The following is a 12,213-nucleotide window of genomic DNA, read 5'->3' on the forward strand; positions in this document are numbered from 1 at the left end:
GGCAGCAGGCTTGAGAGCAGGGAAGGAGCCTTGAGAGCAGGAGCCCCAGGGACAGGAGCCTTGAGGGCAGGAGCCCAGAGGGCAGCAGCCTTGAGGGCAGGGGAGGAGCCTTGAGGGCAGGAGCCCCAGAGACAGGAGACCCAAGGAGGACTCTGAGTGACATTACCCGGCAGGCTGCACAGCCTGGACTCAACCCTCCTAGAGAAACTCTCACTCTTCTTCTTTAGGCTCACACGAGTCACACAACGATAATGATGTCCCTCAACCAAACTGAAGATCCAAAGCTGGAAAAGCAAAACAGACATAACAGGTCAGTGTCATCAGAGGGCACCAGTGAGCAGCCCAGTGAGAAAGGTGTGGGGCAGGAGACCAGCCCCTGGCCACCTGAAGCCTGTCTGGGTGACCCTGCACACCCGGAGCCTCCAAGCTTCAGACCGCAGCCTGCAGGTGCAGACACAACCCTGCTTCCCACTGGTCCACACCAGCCTCTCTGAACCCAGCACCACCAACACACAGCTGTGAATATATCCAGCACGTCGCTGGGCAAAACCTTTGTCAAAAACAAAAATAACATTTCTTAGTTTCCAGAAATACATCTGTGATGTTGTGATTTATAACAGGAAATACATATTTTTGGCCGCCCCCCCCCCCCGTTTCCAGCACAAAGTTCCTGAAACCTTAGGAACTTCTTATGTGATGAGAGTGACAAAGGCATCTTCGGTGGTGATGACGAGGTGACCTTGGGAAAGCCGTGAAGGTGGGGGCCGGTTCCCAGGGGAACCAATCCCCTGATGAGAGGGTTGAACTTTCCATCCCACCTTTGACCTCAGGGGAGGGTTCAGTGACCAGTGGCTTATGGCTTCATCAGTCCGGCCTGTATAATGAAGCCTCCATGAAAACCCAGCTTCCAGGTTGGTGAACACACCTGCAGCCCCCACCACAAGGGTGACCCTTCCAGACCTCGCCATACGTGCCCCTCCAACTGGCTGCTGTCTGTCCTTTATCACACCCTTTATTAGGCAGGTAAACTGGGGGTACCTGGCAGCTCAGTCAGTTAAACATCTGACTCTTAGTTTCTGCTTAGGTTGTGATCTCAGGGTCATGGGATCAAACTCTGTGTCGGGCTCCATGCTCAGCAGAGAGTCTGCTTGAGATGCTCTTTCCCTCTGCCCCTCCTGCTCATGTTCTCTCTCTCATTCTCAAATAAATCAATCTTTAAAGAAAAATTGACTGGCAAACGGGCAAATAAGCATTTCCCTGAGGTCTGCAAGTCGCTCTAGCAAATCAATGTTACCCAAAGCTGGGGGTGTGAGCACGTCCAGTCTATAGCCAGGTTGCCCAGGACCTACTACATGTGATCAGCGTGTGAAGGGGGTGTCATCGCATGGGACCCGGCCCCTCACCTGCGGGTCTCCAGCAGACAGTGTCAGAACTGAGTAAGATCGTAGGACACCCCATGGGCATGCTGGAGAACCGCCTGGTGTGCAGGGACCCCCACACCCGTGGTCACCAGGGTGTCGGAAGCAAGGCATTCATGTGAAGGTAAAGGACTCTTGCAAGAGCGAGAACGGAGTTATTTCCTAATATGGTATCTTGCCCAGATTATCACAACAGCAACTTTTTTAAAAGAAAACAGTATCCACGCTTTGTGAAGTCCACCTGAATTGCTCACCTAAAAAACTAAGTTTTAAAGAAATCAAGTATCTTCAAATTTTTCAAACTATGTAAAGCTGGCTCTTCTGCCAGCAGTGGGCGGGTGCGTGCGAGCCTGACGCCCAGGCCCCAAAAGGAAGGGCCCAAGCTCTGGGGCCGACAGTTTCTTCAAATCACAAAGAATGCAAGCGGAGACCTTTCCGCGGATGCTCGCGTGGTCATGATCATGTCTGGACCTGGAATTACAGTTGGTGCTTCCCTTACCTGGCCGTTTGCACATCCCGTCACTAGCTGTCTGCTCTTGGCATCAATGAGGAGACTCAGGAGAGGGAAGGCTGTAGAGAGAATACACGATTTTTTACCTGTAGTATGTAAACTGAAAACCATCTGAGTTTTATGTATAATACTTTTTTTAGTCAAGTCTGAACTATCCCAAAATAATTTCTTCACTGGGAAATAGAAACTGTGAGTGCATAGCCATTTTGAGACCTGTGAGCAGGGGAAGGTAGCGAAGCTGTCCCACATCATCAGCCTGGGGGCAGCTCACAGACCATGCAAACCACTTCAGGGCCACTGAGGTCCAGAGGCTCCATCACCCACACTACAAAAAGCACTAGCACCCAATAACCATTAGACTTGTAACAAAGAAAACAAACTTATGGGATTAGTCAGGAAAATAGCAATTAAATGATGCCCACTGTTTAAATTGTTGCCTAGCATGTCCTTTCACCTAGAAGCTATTTTGGGGGTGCCTGGGTGGCTCAGTGGCTTAGATGTCTACCTTCAGCTCAGGTCATGATCTCAGGGTCCTGGGATCAAGCCCCATATCAGACTCCCTGCTCAGTGAGGAAGTCTGTTTCTCCCTTTCCCCCCGCCCCTCCCTTCACCCATGTTCTTTCTGTCTCTCTCTTTCTCCAATAAAGAAAGAAAATCGTTTAAAATAAATGAATAAAAGTTATTCTGAATCTAAACTGTCAGGAATTCAGAAGGAAAATTAAGATAAATGGACATTTAAAAACACTACGCATCCTAAATAAACTACAAATGACATCAAATTAGTAATTGTTTTCTGGACCGTCAAATAATAAGTCCACAAATTAATTTCAGGAAGATAATTACAACGTAATTCCAAGAAATGCACTTGTCCCCGAGATTGCATTTAAGTTCCTAGAATATCCCACTCAGCACAGGGTCACTGATGTCAGGAGGAACACCAAATCTCTTGGGAAGGGCCGCAGGAACTCCACTGGGTCACAATGCACCTGCACGATCGTTAAGTTGTATTTTCCTGTGATTCATCCCAAGAAAGAAGCCACATGTACAGTAGGATGTGAGCTAGGACCACACTCCCAGGAGGTGTCTGGAGGGGGTTTGGAGGGGGCAGCAGGCTCTTCAGGGACCTACATGACCATGCTGTAATGACTCACCACCAAACAGACAGTTGGAGGAGAGCGCACAGTGGCCAAGGGCTCAGGGCCTATAGAGCTTCCCAGGTAAGCACATCCTCTGGCACTGCACCTGCCTCTGTGGACAGAAGAGGTGGACAGCACATTTCCTCCAGCCCACCAGGAAGCTTTTCAGACTGTGAGCTTACACTTAAAATAATTTTAAGTTTAAAGCTTCAGGAAATACTTGGTAAGTGAATCCTTACAACGTGTGGCTGGGAGGGACACAGCTACTTTTGAGGGACCCTCAGACCCCCTTCAATGGGACAACCCCAGCATATAAACACACTGAGAAAACTGCACTCCACGGGCGAGTTTTAAGTTACCTGTTAACACTGGTGAGTTGTAGATCAACGATCCCACATGATGATCCCAAACCTTGGGAAAGACACATGTTTCTTTACAAGATACAAATTTTGCCATTACTGATGTAGTTTGAACTAATATTTCTACTCAGTTACAAATTAATTTGTGTGAGCAGTTTCCTAAAGGAGAAAATAATAAAATAGCCATATAAATAACAAAAGTGTAGGAACACAATAAAAGATGTCGGAAGCATGTGAAAAAGAAAAGGCTAACATTTCCAGAAGTAATGGAGTTGGAAGACCCGAGACAGGGCTGCAGACATCTCCAGCACCCGATCGACGCTGCCTAGAAGAGGTGTGCCAGCCACAGTCACTGCCATCCGGGCTGCAGGGCCTGAGTTTTCAGGCACACTCTAGTGCCTTCCCAACATCAGCTCCCCTTCTCAAAAACCCCATGAGACAACGGGCACCCTCATCTCGATCCAAGTGAGCAGAGGTGTGGCACAGCTCATCTGCCCACAGCAGCTGGGTGGGCTGGGGCTGGGCTGGACCCCAGGAGGCCCACTCCGAGCAAGGCAAGCAGCCCCTGTGAGGCCGGGTCTGTGGGGCAGACACTTCCAGGTGACCGAGGAAGTGTTCTGGCCTCTCTCCTCTCCCACTCCACAGGTGGACAGGAACCGCCCTCAACTCCTCTTCCAACCATGCTCTACACGTCCTCCCTCGATCAATAGGACAATAATCCTAACACTAGCTGACTTGGAGCTGGATGGGAAGGTGCTGGCATCTTAAATTATGGTCTTTGTAAGCTCAGTTTGGTTCTGACTGAATCCTCTGATTGGAAAATGCTCTTCCGCTCTGACCCCAGGAAACACCAGGGGTATGTTAGTGTTCTAGCTCCCCAAGGCCCTGGATTTGAGGAGGAGGGTCCCGCAGCTGACCCAGGCCTGCTGACGAATGTTGAGACATGCCCAGACGACACCTCAGGCCAAGTTCAGGACAGAAGTGTGGTTGAAACAAGAATCACGTGTGCACGGTGACCTCAGACCAGACGGGCCTGGCGGGTGTGTCCACGGTCCCCCAGACAGCACCTCGAGTACTCCCGTGCCCACGCCCCTACCTTGAAGCTTCTGTCTTCAGACACGGAGATGATGATATGTGTTTGCCAGGGACAGAACTCAGCTGCAGTCACGTGGCCCCGGTGACCCTCCAGCTCAGTGAGTATAGACCGGCTCTGGGAGAGTTTGTGAAGAAGATCAGGAACTGAATGTTCTGGTAATTATTGTTCTTAAGAAATGACATATATCTCACAGAAAACAGTTTCTGTTCAAATAAACTCTAGAAACTCCCTCTTCCCAATGCGAAACTACCTGTTAAAATTCAGAAGGCTGAGCTGCAGGAGCATAAGCTGCTCAAGGACACGTGCATGGCAATTTTAGAAACGAAGCGACCTGAGGTCAATCCTGAGCAGAGCCATGCAGCAGGCACAGCTCAGGGGCCCTCCCACCTTCCCATCCACACCCCGTGGGCAGCTGCAAGGGCATCCTAAGATCAAACAGGACACAGGACGTGGTGCTCCCACTGCTGATGAGCTTTCCTTCCTCTGAAGTCCCTGAAACCCGCTCTCACCAGGCAGCCCCAGAAGCTGCTTTCATGAGCCAGAATCACACAGCACAGTGGAGGGATGGTGACAAGTCACCCCTGCAAGTGACATCCCTGTGGGACTCCAGGCGCCTGGCATCAGGACTGCTCTTCAACACTACGGCATCCAGCAGACAAGATAAATACCCCCTCAGACACACACGGGAATTATAGACATATCTGCATCCACACAGGGACCCAACTGATGAGGAAGTGCTTCACCCTCAAAGACTTGCAATACCGCAACCTGAAACCCTTGACAAACACAACTGAAACACTGCTATCTTAGGCTTCTTTGCCAGCAGGCAGTTAGAGACAGAAAGGGAGGTCCCACTGTGCCCAAGGACAAGGAAACTTTCCAGCCTGGATGCTAGGAAATACGCATTTCTGCCTGTTAATAACGCCGCATCCTGGAAAACACCTTGCTTCCCTTTGTTATTTGTGATCATGTCTGACATCAGTGTAAGTGTTCTCTACTCATGTAAGTCTCTCAAAGCAAAGGCCACAAAGCAGCCACTATGACGTGTACTGTTAAAAGAACTACAACACTTCGTGTGTTGGTTGGCAGCCCGTGCACATCCGGTGAGCTAGTGCCTTGGTAAGTCTCGTGCTTCACAGGCCCACCAAGGACTTAGGTGCACACAGCCTGGAACAGACCCCTGCCACCTCGCTTTTCTGTCTGCGTGCTGGAGGCCAGACTCAGGTTCATCATCCTTGCCTTCCCGCCAACGTCGACAGGGCTTGGTGTCCTCCTGGCTCCTCTGTGCTCCTTCTCCCAACACGAGGCTGCTGAGCTTTGCTACATGTGGTAGGTGTTGTAACAGAACCCCTGAATCCTAGGAACTTTCCCATCACCTGAGACTCCGCTTACAACGTTAGCGTCTTGTTATGCGTGAGCCTCAGTTGCACAACTTGGCCAAAATCTGCATGAACACAGAAATGTACATTCTATGTCCCACATGCCTAGCACACAGCAAGCCCACCGTCAATTAATCCTCAACTAAGATTTTATGCTTAATATCCTCCCTAACCCAGATTTTTTTTTAAGTGGACATAGCAGAAAATTCCTCATAGGCAAACAGTTGTGAGCTGCATTCATTTGGCAAACAGAAGCCAAAGGAAGCCTTAGCAGCACATGAATTCTGAGGGAACGGGAGGCCTCCCTCATACCCCCAGCCCCGCTCCTGCACTCTCATGCCTGGTGAGCCTAATGCGCTCCCTTGCCCTAGTCAGACGTCGCAGAGCCTGGAAGAGGAGACACGTTTACTTAAACCAACCTCAGTTAAGAGACAAGTGAAAAAAGTCCAGTTGCTGACAGAAAGCAAGTTTGATAAAAAAAAAAAAAAGATACACGAAAGCACTGCCCTGGGAGGGCTTGTCTCTGGTCACCAACGGAAGAGAAAATCAGAGAAATAAGTGACCGATCATGCTCGTTTAACCTCCGGATAGCCTGATGTCATGGACTGGTCTCATAATTGATGTAAAACAGCAGTCTCTGATTCCTGCAGCTTTCCAAGTGCAAGACAAAGATATGTTTCCTTCATTGTCCAGTTAAGAATCCTGTTGATGAGGGACGCCTGGGTGGCTCAGAAATTGAGCTTCTGCCTTCAGCTCAGGGCGTGATCCCGGGGTCCTGGGATCAAGTCCTGCATCAGGCTCCCTGCAAGGAGCCCACTTCTCTGCCTGTGTTTCTGCCTCTCTCTGTGTGTCTCTCATGAATAAATAAATAAAATCTTTAAAAAGAAAAAAAAAAAGAATCCTATTGATGAGAGGCAGATGGGGGCCCCGTGGTAAGCCTGGCAGCGCTGGGCCCTGCTAAACTGCATGCAGGCAGGCATCGAACCTTCTTACCTCAATATCCAGCATCAATATTTTATTTCCAGCACATACAGCAACTGTACGGTCATCCGGGCTCAACCTCAAACACAGCACCTGTCCCAGAAGGGTGCCCATGACGACCCCTCGAGGACTCAGCCCTAGAGGGGGGTTCAGCGTTAGTGTCAGGTTATCGAAGGGTGTCAACAACCTTAGTATCACTGCATCAAGCCACAGGGAGACCCTGACCCCGCAGCCCTCTACTCTAAAATTACATGCAGAATAACAATGTGCTTTGGTGTGACTCTGGCTCCCTGAGAGGATTAAAAACATCGAGTGGAAACAGTCCTTCCAGTATATGTGGAACACAGGAATCATCCATCAGAAAATGACCCCGTGTCATCACACCTGCATGTGCTTACACATGAAGGTCTCACAGAACAGCCCGCGGTCCCCATCCTTCCTCCTCCCTGTGACTTCACCACCACTGGGGCATGGCCACGTGAGCTGCTCGGGGCCATGAGAGACAGGCAGGCGCAGAAGGCACAGAAGGCACGTCTGAGCCTCCAGGACCTCTCTACCCCCATGAGGATTTGTCCAGGCAGGCCTGTGGGACCAAGGTGACAACACAAGCCAAACCACAGGCTCAAGTAGGGCCTCCCAACCAACACCCCCCCACCACCACCACGCAGCAAGGACTCAGTGCCACTGTGGTTGGGCCCTGAGACTGGGGCTGTTTGCTGTCCAACAAGGTCATGTCAACATGAGACCACGAACCTACAGAAAGGGAAACGTGCACATATCACACGGAGTTCTATTTGGGCCAAGCCCACGGTCTCATTTCTTGAGTATTCAACACACACCTGTGCTGCCCCAGGCAACTCCCGAGGTACCTGGGATAAGTCAGTGAGCCAAGAGACAAAGCCTTGCCTTCATGGAAAGTTTACCCTGGGGTAGGCAGTGGGGCACTTAGACACCAATAAACAAAATAAGTAAACAGATTATGTATGATGCCAGAAGGTAGTGAACACTGTAAGAAAAAGCAAAGCACGCAAAGGGGCTGGGACCCAGGGTAGTGGTCAGGCCACAGCAAGGGTGCAGCTGAATCCACAGTGATCCTGAGACAGAGCAGCAGATGCAAAGGCCCGGGGGCAGACCATGCCTGGGCTGTTCCTGGAGACGGGATTCAGCTGAGGGTCCCACACCTGTGTCAGATCCTAGTCTGCATGGGATGGGAAGGCACTGGAGGGCTTTCGGCAGAAGTGTGGCACACTCACTCCAATTTTACAGGGACCCCCAGCTATGGAGTTGAGAAGAGAGCACCGGGGCAGGTGAAGGAGGAGGAGCCAGCGTCATAACCCTGGTGAGTGATCTCAGGGCCCTGGACTGCAGGGCAGCAGTGAAGGCAGGTGTGTGCGGGGCCTAGACTTTGGATAGGTTTTGAAGGTAAAGCAGATGGAAGGTGGGGTCGGTTGCGTGTGGAGGTGTGGGGGTGCAGGGACGCAGAGGGAGGAGGAAGCATGACACCGTCATTTCTGACCTGGGCTGCTGCATGGGAAGGCTGTGGGAGGCAGGTGGGGGGAGAGGTGATCAGGGCAGGGAAGCCTGCAATGCTGTCCAACATCCACATGGAGATGTCCAGGAGCAATTCACACGTGAGACCACAGTCAGGAATGAGGACTGGGCGAGAGGATAGGCGGCAGCCATCAGTGTCTGCTGTCATCATCAAAGGAGGGATTTTTGATGAGAAAGAGGAAAAGCCCATATTCCCAAGTGAAGAGGTGAGAGAGAGACAAGGAGCCCGCACAGGAGACTGGGGACAAGGGATAACCACCCCCTAAGTCCAAGTGCAAACATAAGCCACATTGGGCAGGACGGTGCTGGAATGTAGCAGCCCCTCCCACTGCAGGCACAGAGACCACACATGGATGAGCTGCGTCGTGTCCCTGCCACAGGAGCACAGTCGCTGGCCTGAGCGTCCCTGAACTGAGGGTGGGGCAGCTTATTCTTGTCCCATGGCTGGAGCTTCAGGACACAGGAGCAGCTCCAAACACCGTGCTGGGCTCCATATGAGCACCAGGCCTGTGACCCGGCCGGGCTTGACACACTGGCCACGGAGCACACACCATGGATCAAAATCCACACAGGTTCTGAAGAGCAACCTAAAAATAAACTGGGGAAGTGCAGCCCCTTCCAACGTTAACAAAGACTTCTGCAGGGAGCGGGTAATGACCATGTGGTTTGCTGTACAGACGTACATGTGTGTACATACATGGACGTATCCTGTAGTGTGTATATGTGTGTACATGTGTACACTAGATACACGTGTGTGAGCACTACACACATACACTGTGTGCATATACATGTGTGTGTATGCTGTATACATGTTTACTATATTTCTGTGTGTTCTATCCACATGTGTGTGCATGCTACGGTGATGCACTGACACTGGAGGCTCAACAACAAATGACATGAGGTGTGGTATAAACTATTGCACATGCTGCTACTTGAGATCCCATCACATGTTTTCTGGAGCAGTCCTACAAATTCTCAGTGTGATTAATTAGCGCTCAAACACCTTCATCTGATAAAACTATACCGTCACCATGCTCCCAACCCACGGGCACCTTCTCAGCTGTGCCGACAGGATGAGTTCTTGATTCACAAGCCCCAAGCATGCATGAATGCCTCTGCCACCCAGCATGGTAGCACTGGCAGGCACCTGCCCTTCCATCACACTCCTCCTCAACCTTCAACTCAAAAGTCACCTCCCCAGAAATGACACCATGTGAGTGCATCCTGCCCACATCCTCTATCTACACCTCACCTGCCTTCTCTACTGTGCTCCCCACAACTGATAACCACTTGCTTGCTTGCCTGTTTGATACATGTTTGCCTCTCCTCACTGTTTGTAGGGAAAGAATATTTCTACTTGCCCTCATGTTTTCAGAGTTCCATAAAAATCACAGGTTTCAAACTAAGAAAATATGTAAGATTAAAATTAATGAGCCAGGGTGTCTGGCGGGGGGGGGGGGGAATCAGTCATTTAAGCATCTACTTTTGGTTCAGGTCAAAATCTCAGAGTCCTGGGATTGGGTCCCACATCAGACCCCCTGCTCAGTGGGGAGTCTGTTTCTTCCTCTGCCCCTCCCACACTTGTGATATCTCTCTCGCTCTCTCGTAAATAAAATCTTTATAAAATAAAAATAAAAATAATGAGCCTATTTCATGTCAGCTTCACCCACAGCAAAGGTCAGTACATCTGAATGCCTCGTATGCTTCCAACAGGAAATGTCCAGCTTGGACATGTATATGGTTTCAGGTTAAGGGTTAGGTTAAAGGCCTGAAATATTCTCCCAAACCCCTATATGTTACCAAGTCTATTTAAGGATGAGTTCTTCCCTTTCTGCATTTTTAAAAATATCCTTTAACTGTTTATTTACCTTGAAGCACTTTCCGTCTGCATTCATCCAGACTCCACATTATAACATAATCTTGAGACGCAGAACAGATGAGAAGTGGACTCACTGTATTTCCAAATGCCACAGCAGTAATTGGCTCATGGTGTCCTCGTAGAGTCAGAGGCTGAAAGAGGTTTTTTTTTTTTTTTAAAGATTTTATTTATTTATTTATTCATGAGAGACACAGAGAGAGAGAGAGGCAGAGACACAGGCAGAGGGAGAAGCAGGCTCCATGGAGGTAGCCCGATGTGGTACTCAATCCCTGGTCTCCAGGATCAGGCCCTAGGCTGAAGGTGGCGCTAAACCGCTGAGCCACCTGGGCTGCCCCGAGGCTGAAAGAGTTAACAGAAAACTACCAAGAACCATATAGATAACATTTAAAGAATAAAAAGCATAACAGCATAATTGCAAACCAAAGAAGTCAAATGTATTGAATTTTTCAAATGTATTTATTTCATATATTCATTTATAACTCATTTATTAAAATTCCTGTTAATGTACTACTCAGTTATTTTCTTGTGAACCCTCTCACTGTTACTCCACATCATGGATCACACACAGTAGGACAATGATGCCGGTCACCTCGCTCTTCCACTTCCTCATTAGCTATTAATTAAGCAAATGTGTCTCACATCCCTGCTACTTGCCAGAAGAAGTCATGGCTGTGATGGACATTGAGGGAGGGATAAGGCAATGACAAGGAACCCTCAAGAGGAGGCGAGCGCTTGGGTTGCTAGGAGATAAGGCACACTGACCAAGGCTGGGTGCTGTGCAAGGAGTCCTGTTAGAGCACAAGGAAACTGGTGAGCCAGCAGAGAATATATAACCAGAAGAATCCATGGCCAGACTCATTTTCAGGCTTGTAACACTGCTGCAAGTGCAGAAGAGGGACCACAGGGAGGACACAGTGGGACCAAACATTCCAAACCAAGTACAGTAAAGACCTGAACAAGGGTGGCAGGGATGGAGATGGGAGGGGAGCAAACCGAAGACCCTGTGATTGATGGACATTGAGAGATGAGGGAAGGGACAAAAGCAAAGATGACCAGTGTTCCAGGCTGAAATCCTAGGTGAACAGTGGTGTAAGGAAAATGGGATGGAATCAGGAAAGAACACAGGTCGTCTGGGCTGTAGTGAGTGAGGTACTTTTGAGCTGACGGTCAGCAGACAGTAGGCCCTTTGACATGAAAGCCATCACTCAAACACGAGAACAAGGAGAGCTCCATCTCTGGTCATGGCAGGCCAGTTCATCTGTACCAACCTCCCAATGAAAGTGACATGAAGTGGGGCAAAATTTGCCAAAAACACAGAGATACACTTTAAAGACATCAAAGAACAATAAAAACAACAAAGAAGAACAGATTAAAGGAGACAGAGCAGGGACCTAAAATGCCAGGCCATTCACCCATGAAGACTGCTGTCAAAAGCAGCTCTCTGCAATTCCAGTAAAGGCAGCTAAAAGCTGAGAGACGAGGAGCACAAAAATGATGCAAGTAAATGCATCATTTTCAGGCACAAATAGAACTATTTCATTGGGGAAAGGGCAAAGAACCCTATGGCCTGACAAAGTACTTCTGAGAATAGAGTTGGCAGCCTTAAGGTGGAGGACTCTATGCAATTTTTTTCCCTTTAAAACACAATGAATGGGCAGCCAGGTGGCTCAGTGGTTTAGCACTGCCTTCAACACAGGGCCTGATTCTGGAGTCCCAGGATCGAGTCCCACATCAGGCTCCCTGCAAGAAGCCTGCTTCTCCCTCTGCCTGTGTCTCTGCCTCTCTCTTTCTCTCTTTATCTCTCTCTCTCTCTCTCTCTCTCTCTCTCTCTCTGTTATCTCATGAAATAAAATCTTTAAAATAAAAAAATAAAATTAAAAAAAACACAATGAATGCATTTTAA

General features: G+C 49.3%; 1 protein-coding gene across 1 annotated transcript in view; it reads right to left on the reverse strand.

Moving 5' to 3' along the window:
• Window positions 1–12,213, reverse strand: part of WDR27 (WD repeat domain 27) — a 218,575-nt gene that overhangs the window by 128,851 nt on the left and 77,511 nt on the right. The window contains 6 exon segments of the mRNA XM_055310420.1: window positions 167–284; window positions 1,918–1,988; window positions 3,425–3,476; window positions 4,521–4,634; window positions 6,893–7,017; window positions 10,300–10,441. Of these exon segments, the coding sequence (XP_055166395.1) occupies window positions 167–284; window positions 1,918–1,988; window positions 3,425–3,476; window positions 4,521–4,634; window positions 6,893–7,017; window positions 10,300–10,441 (622 nt within the window).

The sequence above is a fragment of the Nyctereutes procyonoides genome, unplaced genomic scaffold, assembly GCF_905146905.1.
Source record: "Nyctereutes procyonoides isolate TBG_1078 unplaced genomic scaffold, NYPRO_anot_genome, whole genome shotgun sequence".
Classification (NCBI taxonomy): domain Eukaryota; kingdom Metazoa; phylum Chordata; class Mammalia; order Carnivora; family Canidae; genus Nyctereutes; species Nyctereutes procyonoides.